The 20,769-nt window shown below is 44.5% G+C and overlaps 1 protein-coding gene across 1 annotated transcript in view; it reads left to right on the forward strand.

Annotated features, from left to right (window-relative positions):
* LOC126427225 (probable cationic amino acid transporter) overlaps positions 1–20,769 on the forward strand; it is a 546,247-nt gene that overhangs the window by 349,105 nt on the left and 176,373 nt on the right. The window contains exon 5 of the mRNA XM_050089463.1: positions 5,523–5,731. Within this exon, the coding sequence (XP_049945420.1) occupies positions 5,523–5,731 (209 nt within the window). The remainder of the gene's footprint in view (positions 1–5,522; positions 5,732–20,769) is intronic.

A 20,769-nucleotide genomic window follows, 5' to 3' on the forward strand; every position in this document is an offset into this window, starting at 1 on the left:
CCGTTTGTTTAACAGGGTGTACCAAAGCTCTCCCGTCCGCACTGATTTTCGACGATGTTATAAGCTGCGCTAGGGACCGCATCTACCTTCTTTCGAAGTTGGCAGGCAACTACGCTGTTATGCGGCGGCTCGTTTCGGCCCATTCAACATCTGTCCTTCAAGTGTAACGAGCGAGTAACGGAGTTTATATTTCATACCTGCCGCAGCAAATTTGTGTTCGTGGGGTCTCTATTCTAATTCGAACGTTTGACTTACGCTATACGTATCCGTTTCTACGTCTTCCGTTAACTATACGTGGTTAACATTATGAAGACAATTAATAACATTTATGAAATACAACTTTGTTTGCGGAAAACATAATGATGTTCGAAGTCGCCAGTTTTTCCACGAGAAACGACTTTCAACAACTTATTATAAGCATAATTGTTGCAACTGATTGCCGGGAATTATATATATATATATATATATATATATATATATATATATAAATTACAAAAAGCAAATACTAAAAAAAAAATTTGCATGGCGTGTGAGGTTCGAACCCGAGCGCTTACCGCTGCACCACAACGCTGTAGAAAATTATTAATCGTAGAGAGTATTTCATCGCAACGGTTTCTTTTAACTGTCGATTTTCTCGACAACGGCTGAGAAGTGCATCTTGGTGCTTTGCCACATTATACCTCTGGCCATGAGCTTTTATTATGCGCAGTATGAATCGAATCTGAATTTCACAATTGGCGGCCTCCCCTTGTTAGTTAAGATCTATAGTTGTCAAGGTGCAATCTGTACTTGTCAAAATTAAGATACACAATATAATTCTCGTTTCTGTACGATCGCAAACAAAGGGCTATTTCTATATCCTTGGCTCTGGTCTAGACTTGTTTTCCTCGATGGTCAGCTTCCGTGGTTCGGGCTATTTCGGTGTTGAGCCGCGATCCGTTCAGTCGTCTGACGTACGCCGCCGTGGGTAAGAGGGCCGTGCAGGAGTGCCCCGTCAAAGACGCCACGCGCTGCACGCATCTTCCAGCTTATTCACAGTGCACCATCTCTCATCCTTCGGCTTGGACTTCTATACGCAACAATGACCATCTCAGTAAGTCGTCGTAAAGACCAAAATAGGCTTTGTGATTGAACTCGCGTTCCTCGTTGAGAATTAAATCCGGATCTTTATTTTTGTACGTGTATACAGGGTGTTACAAACAGGTACGGCCAAACTTTCAGGAAACATTCCTCACACACAAAGAAAGAAAATATGTTATGTGGACATGTGTCCGCAAACGCTTAATTTCCATGTTAGAGCTCATTTTAGTTTCGTCAGTATGTACTGTACTTCCTCGATTCACCGCCACTTGGCCCAATTGAAGGAAGGTAATGTTGACTTCGGTGCTCGTGTTGACATGCGACTCATTGCTCTACAGTACTAGCATCGAGCACATCAGTACGTAGCATCAACAGGTTAGTGTTCATCACGAACGTGGTTTCGCAGTCAGTGCAATGTTTACAAATGCGGAGTTGGCAGATGCCCATTTGATCTACGGATTAGCACGGGGCAATAGCCGTGGCGCGGTACGTTTGCATCGAGACAGATTTCCAGAACGAAGGTGTCCCGACAGGAAGAAATTCGAAGCAATTGATCGATATCTTAGGGAGCACGGAACATTCCAGCCTACGACTCCCGACTGGGCAAGACCTAGAACGACGAGGACACCTGCAATGGACGAGGCAATTCTTCGTACAGTTGACGATAACCCTAATGTGAGCGTCAGAGAAGTTGCTGCTGTACAAGGTAACGTTGACCACGTCACTGTGTGGAGAGTGCTACGGGAGAACCAGTTGTTTCCGTACCGTGTACAGCGTGTGCAGGCACTATCAGCAGCTGATTGGCCTCCACGGGTACACTTCTGCGAATGGTTCCTCATTTCAGTGCAAATGTTCTCTTTACGGATGAGGCTTCATTCCGACGTGATCAAATTGTAAATTTTCACAATCGACATGTGTGGGCTGACGAGAATCCGCACGCAATTGTGCAATCACGTCATCAACACAGAGTTTCTGTGAACGTTTGGGCAGGAATTGTTGGTGAAGTCTCGATTGCGCCCCCTGTTCTTCCACCTACGCTCAATGGAGCACGTTATCATGATTTCATACGGGATACTGTACCTGTACTGCTAGAACATGTGCCTTTACAAGTACGACACAACATGTGGTTCATGCACGATGGACCTCCTGCACGTTTCAGTCGAAGTGTTCGTACGCTTCTCAACAACAGTTTCGGTGACCGATGGATTGGTAGAGGCGGACCAATTCCGTGGCCTCCACGCTCTGATCTCAACCCTCTCGACTTTCATTTATTTGAAAGCTCTTGCCTACGCAACCCCGTCACCAAATGTAGAGACTCTTCGTGCTCGTATTGTGGACGGCTCTGACACAATACGCCATTCTCCAGGGCTGCATCAGCGCATCAGGGATTCCATGTGACGGAGGGTGGATGCATGTATCTTCGCTAACGGAGGACATTTTGAACATTTCCTGTAACAAAGTGTTTGAAGTCACGCTGGTACGTTCTGTTGCTGTGTGTTTCCATTCCATGATTAATGTGATTTGAAGAGAAGTAATAAAATGAGCTCTAACATGGAAAGTAAGCGTTTCCGGACACATGTCCACATAACATATGTTCTTTCTTAGCGTGTGAGGAATGTTTCCTAAAGTTTGGCCGTACCTTTTTGTAACGCCCTGTATTTCAACTTCTTCTAAAATGTGAAGAAACGGTCCCTTATGAGCTCTATGTAGGATGTCTAAGTTTTGTTCATTGTTCGTGATTGAGTGCACCGAAATAGCGGGAACCACGGAAGCAGACCACGGAGGAAAACAAGTCTACACAAGCGCCGTGGATATAGAAATCGCCCTTTGTTTGCGATCGTACAAAAACGGTAATTATATTGTGTATGTTAATTTTGATAAGGTAAAGATTTTAACCTTGACAACTATAGTTCTTAACAAAGTATTTTTAGAGATAAAAGCAAATCAGAAAAACCTACTTAATACAGTATGTGCATATGTAATGTAACAAATGTACCAGACGCGCCGGCTCCTGGATTTCTCCCTTACTGTCTGCACCCGTCCTGCCCGCATCACCCCCACCCTCACCTACCTCGGCCTCACCATTGGCCGCCACCTCACCCGGATCCCTCATCTCCGCTCCATCCAATCCAAAGCCCACAACCGCCTCCATCTCCTCAAACTCCTCTCTGGCCGGACATGGGGGTTGCACTCCTCTACCGTCCTCCACACCTAGAAATCCTTAATCCGTCCCATCCTCTGTTATGCCAGTCCCAACTGGATATCTGCTCCCCCCAAATTCTATAAGTCCCTCCAGATCTGCGAGCGTCATCCACTCCGCATCGCCTTCCGTATACGCCTCTCGTCCCCCATGTGGATCCTCTATGATCTCATTCCTTTCCCCATCTGCTCCTTTCCCTCAAACATATCGGCATACTCTACACCTTCCGCCGCCTTGATCTCCCTCACCCCCTGGTTGCTCCTCTCCTCTCCCATCCCCACCACCCGCCACGTCTTCACTGTTGTGTCCCCCCTACCCTCCATCTCTACACCCTTCATCTCCTTTCCTAAGGTGGCTTCCATCAACTCCCCCTCCCGGATCATGCCCTCTCTCCCTCCATTTTCCCTCCTATCAACTCTGATCCTCACTCCCCTCCTTTCCTCCATCCTTTTCCTGGGCTCCCTCTCCCCCCCTTCCATCCTTTTTTTTCCCTACCTACCCTCTCTCTGCCCCCCTTGTCTCCCTCGAGTCCCTTTGCACTTCCCTCCTCTGCCTTTTCCCATTCCCTCTTGTGTCTGCCCTGCCCCTCTTATGAGTCCTCTCCCTCCTTTGGTTCCCCACCCCTTTCCGCCCTCCTTGTTTTCCCCCTCATCCAGGTCCCCCCCCCCCCCATCTGCCCTTGGCTAGGGAGTGTCTTCTTTGTGCCGACATTTTCGTGCAGTGTTTTACAGTGAGTCTTCCGTGTTGTATGTCTTTTGGGAAGTGTTGCGAACGGCCATCATACCGTCATACTGTCGCTGGGTGTGATTTTTTATCTCTTGCGAGCAGAACCCAGACTGTCGCCATGTTTTTTTAATTGTGTGTCTACTATGTTACTTGTCTGGTTCGTGTGTATTTTATTAACATTGCCAACCCCTTTTGCTTTATGTTTTAACTTTCCACAATTTTCCGCCGTTTTACAATTTAAGTCACCGTTTTATTGCGTGTTTTTCTTGTTTCTTTTCTTCTTACATTTTTAAAAAGTCTTTAGGCTGTAGAGCAGCGTAATAAGCTGCTGCCAGCCTGCCCCCTTCCAGGGGGGAATCGAAATACAATAAAGGAAAAAAAAAACAGCCCCGGCAGTCAGTCAACTCCTGATGACGATGGCGGAGATGGCCGTCGAAAGCTCGAGGATTTTATTCGAATTGACGCGGCTGGAAAACCGAGAACGTTTTATTCAAGTATGCCGTCGCGAATGACTCCGAGGACACATGCTAATTAATGACACACCGGAATCTTCCTTTTGTTTCCTCAATTGCTTCTTTGGTGTAGAGGTTGGACAGTAGCAAAGAAAGACTACAGTCTCCAGAATGAGATTTTAACTCTGCAGTGGAGTGTGTGCTGATACGAAAGTTCCTCGCAGATTAAAACTGTGTGCCAGACCGAGACTCGAACTCGGGACCTTTGCCTTTCACGGGCAAGTGCTCTACCAACTGAGCTACCCGACTCACACCCCATCCTCACAGCTTTACTTCTGCCAGTACCTCGTCTCCTACCTTCCAAACTTTACAGAAGCTCTCTTGCGAACCTTGCAGAACTAGCACTCCTGAAAGAAAGGATATTGCAGAGACATGGCTTAGCCACAGCCTGGGAGATGTTTCCAGAACGAGATTTTCACTCTGCAGCGGAGTGTGTGCTGATATGAAACTTCCTGGTAGATTAAAACTGTGTGCCGTACCGAGACTCGAACTCGGGAGGTTGTACCTTTCGCGGGCAAGTGCTCTACCGTCCTTTCTCTCATAAGTGCTAGTTCTGCAAAGTTCACGGGAGAGCTTCTGTAAAGTTTGGAAGGTAGGAGGCGAGATACTGGCAGAAGTAAAGCTGTGAGGACGGGGCGTGAGTCGTGCTTGGGTAGCTCAGTTGGTAGAGCACTTGCCCGCGGAAGACAAAGAGCCCGAGTTCGAGTCTCGGTCCGGCACACGATCTTAATCTGCCAGGAAGTTTCATTCTTTCACCCTGATTGTTAATGACACGTATGAGTTGTTCTTTTGTTTCCTTGACTGCTTCTGCAATGTGTAGGTGGAACAGTAGCGGAGAAAGAGTACAGGACCTTACCACCGGTTCTGAACATGAAAAGGAATCTGCTAGTTTGGAGTTGACGCGGGTCCGTATTTTAGCAGTACGGCGCAGAGTAGCGAGTGTCCTCGGCGACAGGGTAGTGTTGTGTAGAGCGCCGCTGATGCTGACGTGGACGGCGCCGCAGGTCGGCCGCCGGACTTCCTGGCGTGCCTCATCACGCTGCTGATGACGCTGCTGATGGCGGCCGGCGTCAAGAAGTCGCTCATCTTCAACAACGTGCTCAACGCCATCAACCTGGCCGTCTGGGTGTTCATCATGTCGGCCGGCCTCTTCTACGTCGACGGCCGCAACTGGTCCGAGCACAAGGGCTTCCTGCCCTTCGGCTGGTCCGGGGTGAGTCCGCTCAGCTCTCTCGTGCGCAGCGCCTGTCTGCCTTTACTTTTGTAGACGTAGCTGCAAACTCAACTCCTTCTTAGCTCTCTGATACACTTTACCGTAAAATTCAACTATCTGGTGGTAGAAAGTGTTTGCCTACTGTGACATAGTGTGGAGTACATCTACGCCTACGTCATTACTCTGCTATTCACAATAAAGCGCCTGGCAGAGGGGTCAGTGAACCATCTTGAAGCTGTGAGTCTTCAGGTTTTGGCGGTGCAAAGACTGTTCCATTAAGTTTCGGGTGTGCAGCCGCAAGACATCTCCTTCTCCTTCTAATATCTCGGCTGTTTAACGTTCAGCCATCTTCAGAGTGAGCCGCAAAGACTGCCTCTCCAGTTTTTTTTTTTCTTTATTGTAATTTTGAAACCTGTTTACAGGCAGGCCTGCAGCAGCATACTGCGCCGCTCTTTGGCCGCGGAGAAACACAAATGAAGACAATTAGAGAAAAAAAGATGGCGGACATATAAACGGAGACAAACACTTTTTAAAATACAAGGTGCCGTTCACGGGCGTAGAGTCCAAGATAAAATTGTTCAGACACTTGGACACAGACAGAGACGAAAATTGTCACACGTGAGCATAGGAGCACAAAACGAATAACACTGAACCACTTAAGCACAAACGACGGCACACACAGAACACGAGGCGTTGATCTCCAGTGCGCAAATGTTCACTAACGGTGTATGAGTCCAGGGACCTGCCAAGAGAGGAGGAGTGGGGGGCGGGAGAGGGAGAGGGGAGAGCAGATGCCATGGGCAGGGGAGAGAAGGGGAAAGGTGGAAGGGGGATGGGAAGCCCGGGAGAAGAGGGGTGGAGGGAGGGGATGGGGGAAAAGGAAAGAGAAAGGGAGGGTGCCTAAAGGAAAGGACACAGGAAGTGGGAGGATCAAAGTTGATTGGAGGGGTAGATGGAGGGGAGGAGGACATCATCAGGGAGGGGGAGCTGGTGGAAGCCACCTTGGGAGAGGGTAAGGAGGGTGGAGAGATAGAGACCGGGTGGGACGTGGGAATACAGGCGCGGCAGCGGGCAGGGGTGGGAGAGGATGGGTGAGATAAGCGGATGAGGAGGATCGAGTTTGCGGGAGGTGTACAGGATCCTTATCCTTTAAAGGAAAAGGAGGAGGTGGGGGAAGGGGAGCCACTCCAGTGCTCGCTTCGTCCCTTTATACTCGTGTACCGCGCAACTGCGGACACAGGAAGGCGCCGTACACACAGTCGCGTGGTACACGAGTATAAAGGGACGAAGCAAACACTGGAGCGGCAGTCTTGCGGCTCACTCTGAAGATGGCTGAACGTTATACACCCGAAATATTAGAAGAAGAAGGACATTTCTTGCGGCTACACACCCGAGTCTTAATGGAACACTTGCAAGCTGTACCGTTCCACTCTCGAACGGCACGCGGGAAAAACGAGCACTTAAATTTTTCTGTGCGAGCTCTGATTTCTCTCATTTTATCGTGATGACCCACTCTCCCTATGTAGGTGGGTGCCAACAGGATGTTTACGCAATCGGAGGAGAAAACTGGTGATTGAAATTTCATCAGAAGATCCCGTCGCAATGAAAAACGCCTTTTTTAAAATGATTGCCACTCCAATTCACGTCTCATGTCTGTGACACTATCTCCCTTATTTCGCGATAGTACAAAACGAGCTGCTCTTCTTTGTACTTTTTCGATGTCATCCGTCAGTCCCACCTGATGCAGATTCCACACCGCACAGCAATACCCCAGAATAGGGCGGACAAGTGTAGTGTAAGCAGTCTCTTTGGTAGACCTGTTGCACCTTCTTAGTGTCCTATCAATGAATCGCAGTCTTTGGTTTGCTCTACCCACAATATTATCTATGTGATCGTTCCAATTCAGGTTATTTGTAATTCTAATAGCTAAGTATTTAGTTGAATTTACAGCCTTCAGATTTGGCTGACTTATCGCGTAATCGAAATTCAGCGGATTTCTTTTAGTACTCGTGTGAATGACTTCACACTTTTCTGTATTCAGGGTGAATTGCCACTTTTCGCACCATACAGATTTCTTATCTAAATCATTTTGCAATTCGTTTTGGTCATCTGATGACTTTACAAGACGGTAAATGACAGCATTATCTGCAGACAATCTGAGATGGCTACTCAGATTGTCTCTTATGTCGTTAATGTAGATCAGGAACAATACAGGGCCTATAACACTTCCTTGATTCTTGAAACTTCCTGCCAGATTAAAACTGTGTGCCGGACCGAGACTCGAACTCGGGACTTTTCCCTTTCTGAGATAAGTGTTCTACCTCATTAAAAAAAATTGCATCGGCTGGGAATCGAACTCGGGCCGCCAACTTTTAAAGACGTACATGGCATTCAGTATTCATTCCATTATTTCATTGTAAGATCGTAATCGCTGCAGTAGATGCACAGCTTAAGTGGGGTAGGACGTCAGACGGGCCGACTTGGAGCAGAAGAGTCACCACAGGACATATTAATTTCTACTGTCTATACTTTTACAAATATATTCATAAAACTTTGTCACCATGACCAGGAAGGATTGAGGACTCACACTCATCGTAGTGGAAGTTCAAAAACGTAGCAAAATACCTTTTTTTTTTTTACAAGTGAAATTTCATCACTTTTTCACTTATTGCTGGCTGCATGTGTTGCTATAGGTACATTTTTCTTCCTAAGTAAGAGAGATTCCTCGATGAATTTTTCATAGCATACAAACAGTAGTTACAGGTGTATGAAATTCTAGAATTTTCCAAATCTATTAAAAAACTGTGGAAAAATTGAGATAATTAACTATAAAAGTTGAGTTTTTTCTAAACATGAAGTTTAAAATGTAACAGTTCATTCATTTTTTCATAAATTAAATAACTTCTGGAGTTTCATGCACCTGTAACTATGGTTTGTATGCTGTGCAAAAGTCATCGAAGAATCTCTCTTATTTAGGAAGAAAAGTGTACCTATAGCAACAAATGCAGCCAGTAGTAAGTGAAAAAAAGATGAAATTTCACACGTAAAAAAAAAGTGTTTTGTTACGTTTTTGAGCTTCCACTGCTATGAGTATGAATCCTGAATCCTTCCTGGTCATGCTGTTAAAGTTTCATGAATTTTTTTGTAAAAGTATAGACAGTGGAAATTAAAATGTCCTGTGGTACCTCTCCTGCTCCAAGTCGGCCCGTTTTAAGTCTTACCCCACTTAAGGCTTCCTCTCTCGGGGGACAGCCGTCGATCAGCTGGGTATTGTATCTGCGTATAGTGTATACGCTCGCCTTCGCCGTATGACAAATCCCAACTCAGTGACTGCTTCAAGTTGGTCTTCTCTGAGAATAGTTTCTTGGTTTTCCGGCCGGCCGCGGTGGTCTCGCGGTTCTAGGCGCGCAGTCCGGAACCGTGCGACTGCTACGGTCGCAGGTTCGAATCCTGCCTTGGGCATGGATGTGTGTGATGTCCTTAGGTTAGTTAGGTTTAACTAGTTCTAAGTTCTAGGGGACTAATGACCACAGCAGTTGAGTCCCATAGTGCTCAGAGCCATTTTTTGTTTTTCCGTTTCAAGTCAGGTTTGTATCCACACTCTGGTTTCCCGAGTTTGGGTTTCTCTGTTTACCTACTCTGAACTCTCAGCGTCACGCTCTGAAAGATCGTTTCTTCCAGTTCGGGTGCATCAGAATATGAGGAGGGTATCACACTTATGTAGAAGGTTTCTTCTTTTAATATCCAAATGAATGTTGCGCATGAAACCTATCCACAACAAATAAACGTAAAGAAAAGGAAGGAAAGTTGCTTCTTCTGTAGTGGTAGCTTCTCACCATTTGAAAATGAAATTTACTTCGCAGCAATATTTAACCGTCAGTTTAAAGCAAAGAAAAGATTTTTCCAATAAATTACATAACATTTCTCCTTTAACTGTTTAAAGTTTTCTTTACTGGTGTGTTTGTACATGTGCCTTTGTCAAGCTTGCTTTTCCGAACATGAACTAATACAATATGGGGTGACTCTCAGTTTTGAGGTAAAGTGCAAGTAAGAAAGTTTTTGAACAACTGTTTATACTTATGATGTTTTTTTTCAAATTATGACGTTCTTCCTGAATATAAAAAATGAATGCTTTGAGGTCTGCATGTTGTTGCGTGACAATGTAGTCCGCACATTGTCCGAGCAGCCAGGTACAACTATTGTTCTTCGCGGCAGGGAACAAGTGCCAGTCCGTGTGTAACACACACATCGTCCACAGTCATCGCATTCTCTGTCGTCCTGTTAATAATCGATAAGTTTTTCCTCGTCCAGTTCCATATCGCTATGTTCTTTCTACAAACGAAGGTGTGAGCCAATGTGTCTACAGGGTGTTACAAAAAGGTACAGCCAAACTATCAGGAAACATTCCTCACACACAAATAAAGAAAAGATGTTATGTGGACATGTGTCCGGAAACGCTTAATTTCCATGTTAGAGCTCACTTTAGTTTCGTCAGTATGTACTGTACTTCCTCGATTCACCGCCAGTTGGCTCAATTGAAGGAAGGTAACGTTGATTTCGGTGCTTGTGTTGACATGCGACTCATTGCTCTACAGTACTAGCATCAAGCACATCAGTACGTAGCATCGACAGGTTAGTGTTCATCACGAACTGCTTGAATACCGCTCAGCAGTGTGGGATCCGTACCAGATAGGGTTGATAGAAGAGATAGAGAAGATCCAACGGAGAGCAGCGCGCTTCGTTACAGGATCATTTAGTAATCGCGAAAGCGTTACGGAGATGATAGATAAACTCCAGTGGAAGACTCTGCAGGAGAGACGCTCAGTAGCTCGGTACGGGCTTTTGTCAAAGTTTCGAGAACATACCTTCACCGAAGAGTCAAGCAGTATATTGCTCCCTCCTGCGTATATCTCGCGAAGAGACCATGAGGATAAAATCAGAGAGATTAGAGCCCACACAGACAATCCTTCTTTCCACGAACAATACGACATTGGAATAGAAGGGAGAACCGATAGAGGTACTCAGGGTACCCTCCGCCACACACCGTCAGGTCGCTTGCGGAGTATGGATGTAGATGTAGATGAACGTGGTTTTGCAGTCAGTGCAATGTTTACAAATGCGGAGTTGGCAGATGCCCATTTGATTTACGGATTAGCACGGGGCAATAGCCGTGGCGCGGTACGTTTGTATCGAGACAGAGTTCCAGAACGAAGGTGTCCCGACAGGAAGAAATTCGAAGCAATTGATCGATATCTTAGGGAGCACGGAACATTCCAGCCTACGACTCGCGACTGGGCAAAACCTAGAACGACGAGGACACCTGCAATGGACGAAGCAGTTCGTGCAGTTGACGATAACCCTAATGTCGGCGTCAGAGAAGATGCTGCTGTACAAGGTAACGTTGACCACGTCACTGTATGGAGAGTGCTACGGGAGAACCAGTTGTTTCCGTACCGTGTACAGCGTGTGCAGGCACTATCAGCAGCTGATTGGCCTCCACGGGTACACTTCTGCGAATGGTTCATCCGATAATGTGTCAATCCTCATTTAAGTGCAAATGTTCTCTTTACGGATGAGGCTTCATTCCAACGGGATCAAATTGTAAATTTTCACAATCGACATGTTTCGGCTGACGAGAATCCGCACGCAATTGTGCAATCACGTCATCAACACAGATTTTCTGTGAACGTTTGGGCAGGCATTGTTGGTGATGTCTCGATTCCGCCTCATGTTCTTCCACCCACGCTCAATGGAGCACGTGATTATGATTTCATACGGGATACTCTACCTGTGCTGCTAGAACATGTGCCTTTACAAGTACGACACAACATGTGGTTCATCCACGATGGAGCTCCTGCATATTTCAGTCCAAGTGTTCGCACGCTTCTCAACAAGTGATTCGGTGACCGATGATTGGTAGAGGCGGACCAATTCCATGGCCTCCACGCTCTCCTGACCTCAACCCTCTAGACTTTCATTTATGGGGGCATTTGAAAGCTCTCGTCTACGCAACCCCGGTACCAAATGTAGAGACTCTTCGTGGTCGTATTGTGGACGGCTGTGACACAATAGGCCATTCTCCAGGGCTGCATTAACGCATCAGGGATTCCATGCGACGTAGAGTGGATGCATGTATCCTCGCTAACGGAGGACATTCTGAACATTTCCTGTAACAAAGTGTTTGAAGTCATGCTGGTACGTTCTGTTACTGTGTGTTTCCATTCCATGATTAATGTGATTTGAAGAGAAGTAATAAAATGAGCTCTAACATGGAAAGTAAGCGTTTCCCGACACATGTCCACATAACATATTTCCTTTCTTTGTGTGTGAGGAATGTTCGTTGAAAATTTGGCCGTACCTTTTTGTAACACCCTGTATAAGGTGACAACGGTTACAGTACGGTATGAGCTACCCAGGCACGACTCACGCCCCGTCCTCACAGCTTTACTTCTGCCAGTACCTCGTCTCCTACCTTCCAAGCATGGAAGAAGGTTGTATACCTGGAACAATCCTGGAGATACTAAAAGGTATCAGATAGATTATATAATGGTAAGACAGAGATTTAGGAACCAGGTTTTAAATTGTAAGACATTTCCAGGGGCAGATGTGGATTCTGACCACAATCTATTGGTTATGAACTGCAGATTGAAACTGAAGAAACTGCAAAAAGGTGGGAATTTAAGGAGATGGGACCTGGATAAACTGAAAGAACCAGATGTTGTAGAGAGTTTGAGGGAGAGCATAAGGGAACAATTGACAGGAATGGGGGAAAGAAATACAGTAGAAGAAGAATGGGTAGCTCTGAGGGATAAAGTAGTGAAGGCAGCAGAGGATCAAGTAGGTAAAAAGACGAGGGCTAATAGAAATCCTTGCGTAACAGAAGAAATATTGAATTTAATTGATGAAAGGAGAAAATATAAAAATGCAGTAAATGAAGCAGGCAAAAAAGGAATACAAACGTCTCAAAAATGAGATCGACAGAAAGTGCAAAATGGCTAAGCAGGGATGGCTAGAGGACAAATGTAAGGATGTAGAGGCTTGTCTCACTAGGGGTAAGATAGGTACTGCCTACAGGAAAATTAAAGAGACCTTTGGAGAGAAGAGAACCATTTGTATGAATATCAAGAGCTCAGATGGCAACCCAGTTCTAAGCAAAGAAGGGAAGGCAGAAAGGTGGAAGGAGTATATAGAGGGTTTATACAAGGGCAATGTTCTTGAGGACAATATTATGGAAATGGAAGAGGATGTAGATGAAGACGAAATGGGAGATAAGATACTGCGTGAAGAGTTTGACAGAGCACTGAAAGACCTGAGTCGAAACAAGGCCCCGGGAATAGACAACATTCCATTACAACAACTGATGGCCTTGGGAGAGCCAGTAATGACAAAACTCTACCATCTGGTGAGCAAGATGTATGAGACAGGCGAAATACCCTCAGACTTCAAGAAGAATATAATAATTCCAATCCCAAAGAAAGCAGGTGTTGACAGATGTGAAAATTACCGAACTATCAGTTTAATAAGTCACAGCTGCAAAATACTAACGCGAATTCTTTACAGACGAATGGAAAAACTGATAGAAGCGGACCTCGGGGAAGATCAGTTTGGATTCCGTAGAAATGTTGGAAGACGTGAGGCAATATAGACCCTACGACTTATCTTAGAAGAAAGATTAAGAAAAGGCGAACCTACGTTTCTAGCATTTGTAGACTTAGAGAAAGCTTTTGACAATGTTAACTGGAATACTCTCTTTCAAATTCTGAAGGTGGCAGGGGTAAAATACAGGGAGCGAAAGGCTATTTACAATTTGTACAGAAACCAGATGGCAGTTATAAGAGTCGAGGGGCATGAAAGGGAAGCAGTGGTTGGGAAAGGAGTGAGACAGGGTTGTGGCCTCTCCCCGATGTTTTTCAATCTGTATATTGAGCAAGCAGTAAAGGAAACAAAAGAAAAATTTGGAGTAGGTATTAAAATTCATGGAGAAGAAGTAAAAACTTTGAGGTTCGCCGATGACATCGTAATTCTGTCAGAGACAGCAAAGGACTTGGAAGAGCAGTTGAACGGAATGAACAGTGTCTTGAAAGGAGGATATAAGATGAACATCAACAAAAGCAAAACAAGGATAATGGAATGTAGTCAAATTAAATCGGGTGATGCTGAGGGAATTAGATTAGGAAATGAGAGACTTAAAGTAGTAAAGGAGTTTTGCTATTTGGGGAGAAAAATAACTGATGATGGTCGAAGTAGAGAGGAAATAAAATGTAGACTGGCAATGGCAAGGAAATCGTTTCTGAAGAAGAGAAATTTGTTAACATCGAGTATAGATTTAAGTGTCAGGAAGTCGTTTCTGAAAGTATTTATATGGAGTGTAGCCATGTATGGAAGTGAAACATGGACGATAACTAGTTTGGACAAGAAGAGAATAGAAGCTTTCGAAATGTGGTGCTACAGAAGAATGCTGAAGATAAGGTGGGTAGATCACGTAACTAATGAGGAGGTATTGAATAGGATTGGGGAGAAGAGGAGTTTGTGGCACAACTTAACTAGAAGAAGGGATCGGTTGGTAGGACATGTTCTGAGGCATCAAGGGATCACCAATTTAGTATTGGAGGGCAGCGTGGAGGGTGAAAATCGTAGAGGGAGACCAAGAGATGAATACACTAAGCAGATTCAGAAGGATGTAGGTTGCAGTAGGTACTGGGAGATGAAGAAGCTAGCACAGGATAGAGTAGCATGGAGAGCTGCATCAAACCAGTCTCAGGACTGAAGACCACAACAACAACAAAGTTTGAACACGGCTTCGACAGTTTTAAAACTGTCTTCTTTAGAAGGCATTGTACCTGTTAAAAATTATTTCGTCACTGTGTGTAGAACAGGTATGGTATGATTACAATAAACAAAATGACAGGAAATGTGTACAAATAATTATAGTGAAGCGTATTCACGTATAATCACATTGTCTATATCCGGTGTGGAGTCGTTGACTATGTCTAGTACATTTGCGCGTCATTTACGTGACCACCAGATAAAAAACATGACTTTGAAGTCGTAGCAGTCTACTATAGGGATTTTTCTTACTTTTTAAAATATAGTACATTTGAAAATGGATCCAACAACGTGTCGTGTGCCACTTGAAAGATTTGCATTTACACACATTAAAAGAAAGTTTTGCGTCACCTCGGTTCCGAGAGGCCAGAAAACTGTACAGAAAATTGGAATAGAGATCAACATAACCATCTATTCAGCCCTTTTCATTGCTCATGAAAACCACACATTGCATGATGTACCATCATACAGCCAGACCTTCAGAGGTGGTGGTCCAGATTCCTGTACACACCGGTACCACTAAAGCCCGGTAGTATGTCCTCTGGCATTGATGCCTGCCTGTATTCGTCGTGGCATACTATCCACAAGTTCATCAAGGCACTGTTGGTCCAGATTGTCCAACTCCTCAACGGCGATTCGACGTACATCACTCAGAGTGGTTGGTGGGTCACGTCGTCCGTAAACAGCCCTTTTCAATCTATCTCAGGCATGTTCGATAGGATTCATGTCTGGAGAAAATGCTGGCCACTCTAATCAACCGATGTTATTCTGAAGGAAGTCATTCACAAGATGTGCACTATGGGGGCGCGAATTTTCGTCCATGAAGACGAATGCCTCGCCAGTATGCTGCCGATACGGTTGCACTATCGATCGCATTCATTTATCGTACAGTCGTTACGGCGCCTTCCGTGACCACCAGCGGCGTACGTCGATCCCACATAATGCCACCCCAAACAGCAGGGAACCTCCACCTTGCTGCACTCGCTGGACAGTGTGTCTAAGGCGTACAGCCTGACCGGGTTGCCTCCAAACACCTCTCAGACGATGGCCTGGTTGAAGGTATATGATACACTCATAGGTGAAGAGAACGTGATGCCAATCCTGAGCGGTCCATTCGGCAAGTTGTTGGGCCGATCTGTACCGCGTTGCATGGTGTCGTGGTAGCAAAGATGGACCTCGCCATGGACGTCGGGAGTGAAGGTGCTCATCATGCAGCCTATTGCGCACAGTTTGAGACGCAACACGACGTCCTGTGGCTGCACGAAAAGCATTATTCAACATGGCGGCGTTGCTGTCAGGGTTCCTCCGAGCCATAATCCGCACGAAGTAACAATGCGGACGCGATCGAACCGCGGCATTGACCGTCTAGGCATGGTTGAATTACAGAGAACACGAGCTGTGTACCTCCTTCCTGGTGGAATGACTGGAACTGATGGGCTGTCGGACCCCCTCCATCTAAAGGCGCTGCTCATACATGGTTGTTTACATCTTTGGACAGGTTTAGTAACATCTCAGAACAAACGGACTGTGTCTGTGATACAATGTCCACAGTCAATGTCTATTTTATTTTATTTTTTATTTATTTACTTATTGTTCCGTGGGACCAAATTAAGGAGAAGTCCCCATGGTCATGGAACGAGTCAATACATGAAATTATAATACGATAGTAGAAACAGATAAAATGAAATATAAGAAACATATGCAGGCGACCACTCGTAAATTTAAATAAAGAAAATCAACAATGTAACACTGGAATTAGCTGAATTTTTCAGCTCTTCCAGGAGCTCTTCGACAGAATAGAAGGAGTGAGCCATGAGGAAACTCTTCAGTTTAGACTTAAAAGTGTTTGGGCTAGTGCTAAGATTTTTGAGTTTTGTGGTAATTATTGAAAATGGATGCAGCAGAATATTGCACTCCTTTCTGCACAAGAGTCAAGGAAGTGCATTCCACATGCAGATTGGATTTCTGCCTAGTATTAACCGAGTGAAAGCTGCTAACTCTCGGGAATAGGCTAATATTGCTAACAACAAATGACATTAAAGAAAATATATACTGTGAGGGCAATGTCAGAATTCCCAGACTATTGAATAGGGGTCGATAAGAGGTTCTTGAACTTACACCACACATAGCTCGAACAGCCCGTTTTTGAGCCAAAAAATACCCTTTTTGAATCAGAAGAATTACCCCAAAAAATAATACCGTACGACATAAGCGTATGAAAATATGCGAAGTAGACCACTTTTCGTGTTGAACTGTCACTTATTTCAGATACTGTTCTAATGATAAATAAAGCAGCATATAGTTTCTGAACAAGATCCTGAACATGGGCTTTCCACAACAGCTTACTATCTATCTTCAGGAGTTCTGGGAACCGGGATGATGCAAAACTTTTTTTGGTGTGTGTATTATACGAGGCGTATCGCAGAAGTAAGGTCCGATCGGTCGCGAAATGGAAACTGTTGTGAAAATCCGATAAAGCTTTGCATAGTTGTTTAGGACAGTGTCTCTCGTATGCCTGTTGATCGCATGACGTCTGTCTTTTCAGTTCTGAGCTCACAGTGAGCGCGTAAGGATGCCCGCCAAGTATGAGTGCCCCTGAGAGATTTCCCCTGACTTGATGCAGCCCACACGACACACCTGCCGTGCTTGTCCTTCTTCATGACAGTTCTCGGCCGCACTCTTCAGGGGCAATGAGCACGTCCCAGCAGCGCTTTCGAAGGGAGGTTTGACCACAGGACAGACTTCGATCCCTCTGATTTTCATCTGTGCTGACACGAACCACCAGCTATGAAGTCAACGTTTTGGCACAGACAACGAAATGGAGATCAGCGTAGAGAATCGGCGAAAAGTGCAGTCGGCTGCCTTCTATGACGAGGGTATTGGAAAGTTGGTACTAACAAGGGAACCTCCCCATCGCAACCCCATCAGATTTAGTTATAAGTTGGCACAGTGGATAGGCCTTGAAAAACTGAACACAGATCAATCGAGAAAACAGGAAGGAGTTGTGTGGAACTATGAAAAAAATAAGCAAAATATACAAACTGAGTAGTCCATGAGCAAGATAGGCAGCATCAAGGATAATGTGAGCTCAGGAACGCCGTGATCTCGTGGTTAGCGTGAGCAGCTGCGGAACGAGAGGTCCTTGGTTCAAGTCTTCCCCCGAGTGAAAAGTTTAATTTTTTATTTTCAGACAATTATCAAGGTTCAGGCACTCACACATAATCATCTTCGCTCTCCAAAATTCCTGGACATGTTCAGATTTGCTTGGACTTATGCAGGATTTGACGGTCTACACATGGAAAAATTTCAAAACGTTAAAAACATACGTTTTGACAGAGTACAGGGAAAACTGCGCGACTGTGAAACTGTTGCATACATTTGTTGTAGTTTATGTGACAAACTCTTATGTTTTCATCACTTTTTTGGGGGTGATTATCACATCCACAAGAAAACCTAAATCGGTCAAGGTAGAAGAATCTTTTTACCCATTCGCCAAGTGTACAAGTTAGGTGGGTCGACAACATATTCCTGTCATGTGACGCACATGCCGTCTCCAGTGTCGTGTAGAATATATCAAACGTGTTTACCTATGGAGGAATCGGTTGACCTATGACCTTGCGATCAAATGTTTTCGGTTCCCATTGGAGACGCACGTCCTTTCGTCTACTAATCGCACGGTTTTGCGGTGCGGTCGCAAAACACAGACACTAAACTTATTACAGTGAACAGAGACGTCAATGAACGAACGGACAGATAATAACTACGCAAAAATAAAGAAAGTAAACTTTTCACTCGAGGGAAGACTTGAACCAAGGACCTCTCGTTCCGCAGCTGCTCACGCTGACCACGGGACCACGGTGCTCTCGAGTTCATTCTATCCTTGATGTTGCATATATTTTTGAACAAAACTTGGAAATTAGAAAAATTTTGAAAAAATGTCAAATATTTTTTGAAGTAATAAAGTAGGTTGTGGAGCTATTTCTTTCACCTTTGGCTGATGCACGAAATCAGCAGCGTAAGATGGACCTACATTAGTGACATAAATCGAGAACGGCTGTCAACATAAAAGTAAATATACTAGGAGTAGTGAAGCAACTTAAATCACTTAATAAAAGCAAGTCTTCTACTCCAGACTGTACACCAATTAGGTTTCTTTCGGAGTATGGTCATGCATTAGCTCCATACTTAACAATCATATACAACCGTTCGCTTGACGAAAGATCCGTACCCAAAGATTGGAAAGTTGCACAGGTCACACCAATATTCAAGATGGGTAGTAGGAGTAATCCACTAAATTACAGATCCATATCGTTAACCTCGATATGTAGCACGATTTTAGAACATATATTGTGTTCGAACATTTTGAATTACCTCGAAGAAACGGTCTATTGACACACAGTCAACATGGGTTTAGAAAACATCGTTCCTTTATCCAGATGAAGTGTTGAGTGCTATTGACAAGCGATTTCAGATCGATTCCGTATTTCTGGATTTCCGGAAGGCTTTTGACACTGTACCACACAAGCGGCTCGTAGTGAAATTGCATGCTTATGGAATATCGTTTCAGTTATGTGACTGGATATGTGATTTCCTGTCAGAGAAGTCGCAGTTCGTAGTAATTGACCGAAAGTCATCGAGTAAAACAGAAGTGATTTCTGGCGTTCACCTAGGTAGTATTATAGGCCCTTTGCTGTTCCTTATCTATATAAACGATTTTGGAGACAATCTGAGCAGCCGTCTTAGGTTGTTTGCAGATGACGCTGTTGTTTATCGACTAATAAAGTCGTCAGAAGATCAAAACAAACTGCTAAACGATTTAGAAGAAATATCGGAATGGTGCCAAAAGTGGCAGAAGACCCTAAATAACGAAAAGTGTGATGTCATCCACATGAGTGCTAAAAGGAACTCGCTAAACTTTGGTTACACGATAAATCAGTCTAATCTAAAAGCCGTAAATTCAACTAAATACCTAGGTATTACAGTTACGAACAACTTGAATTGGAAGGAACACGTAGAAAATGTTGCGGGGAAGGATAACCAGAGACTGCGTTTTATTGGCAGGACACTTAGAAAATGCAACAGACCTACTAAGGAGACTGTCTACACTACGCTTGTCCGTTCTCTTCTAGAATACTGCTGCACGGTGTGGGATCATTACCAGACAGGACTGACGGAGTACATCGAAAAAGTTCAAAGGAGGGGAGCACGTTTTTTATCACTGTGAAATAGGGGAGAGAGTGTCACAGAAATTATACAGGATTTGGGATGAATATCATTAAAAGAAAGGCGTTTTTCGTTGCGACGGAATCTTCTCACCAAATTCGAATCACCAACTTTCTCCTCCTAATGCGAAAAATATTTTGTTGACACCGACCTACGTAGGGAGGAACGATCACCACGATAAAATATGGGAAATCAGAGCTCGTACTGAGAGATATAGGTGTTCATTCTTTCCGCGCGCTGTACGAGATTGGAATAATAGAGATTTGTGAAGGTTGTTCGATGAACCCTCTGCCAGGTACTTGAATGTGATTTGCAGAATATCCACGTAGATGTAGATAAGGAGGCCATAGAGTGATTTTACACCAGACAGATGTCCTCTAGTGTTCTTCAAAATTCTAAGTTGAACTTTGAAGTTGAAATTCTCAATCAGTGCCTCATTTACTGATCACGATTTTGACCATGATTCAGAAGCCAGTCGTATATTTTACCTAATGCTGTTCATTTCTTACTTTTAGACAAAACACTTAACCCTCCGTTGCTCGCGCGTATGCACTCCTCACCCACGTGACTTTCCCGCTCAATTTTGTCCAAGCCCCCTACCACGCCGTAGCGGAGAAGCGAGGCAACTGTCCCCCGATTGAAGCAGCTGATAGCCGCCGTTTGCAGGGATGAATCCTTAGTACTGGGGTTGTGATTTGAAGTATATGAGACGCAACAAGAGCAAACTGAAGCACAAATTAAACACATGTTTGTTTAAAAAATACTGAGTATTCGAGTCTATTTTAAAAGTATACTTAAATGAATGAAGTTTCCTAATTTCCGAAATACGTCTGCATAGAGATGCGAAATTTAAGAATGTAAGGCTCTCTCCTGACAAGGTGGAGCGAGTTTACACCTAGCTATTTGCATTAGATAATTACATGAAACTTTTAAAGTAGCAGACAGTACGATTATTATTTAATTCACGTAATTTTCCTGTCAGGTCCTGT

The sequence above is a fragment of the Schistocerca serialis genome, chromosome 11, assembly GCF_023864345.2.
Source record: "Schistocerca serialis cubense isolate TAMUIC-IGC-003099 chromosome 11, iqSchSeri2.2, whole genome shotgun sequence".
In the NCBI taxonomy this organism is placed as follows: Eukaryota; Metazoa; Arthropoda; class Insecta; order Orthoptera; family Acrididae; genus Schistocerca; species Schistocerca serialis.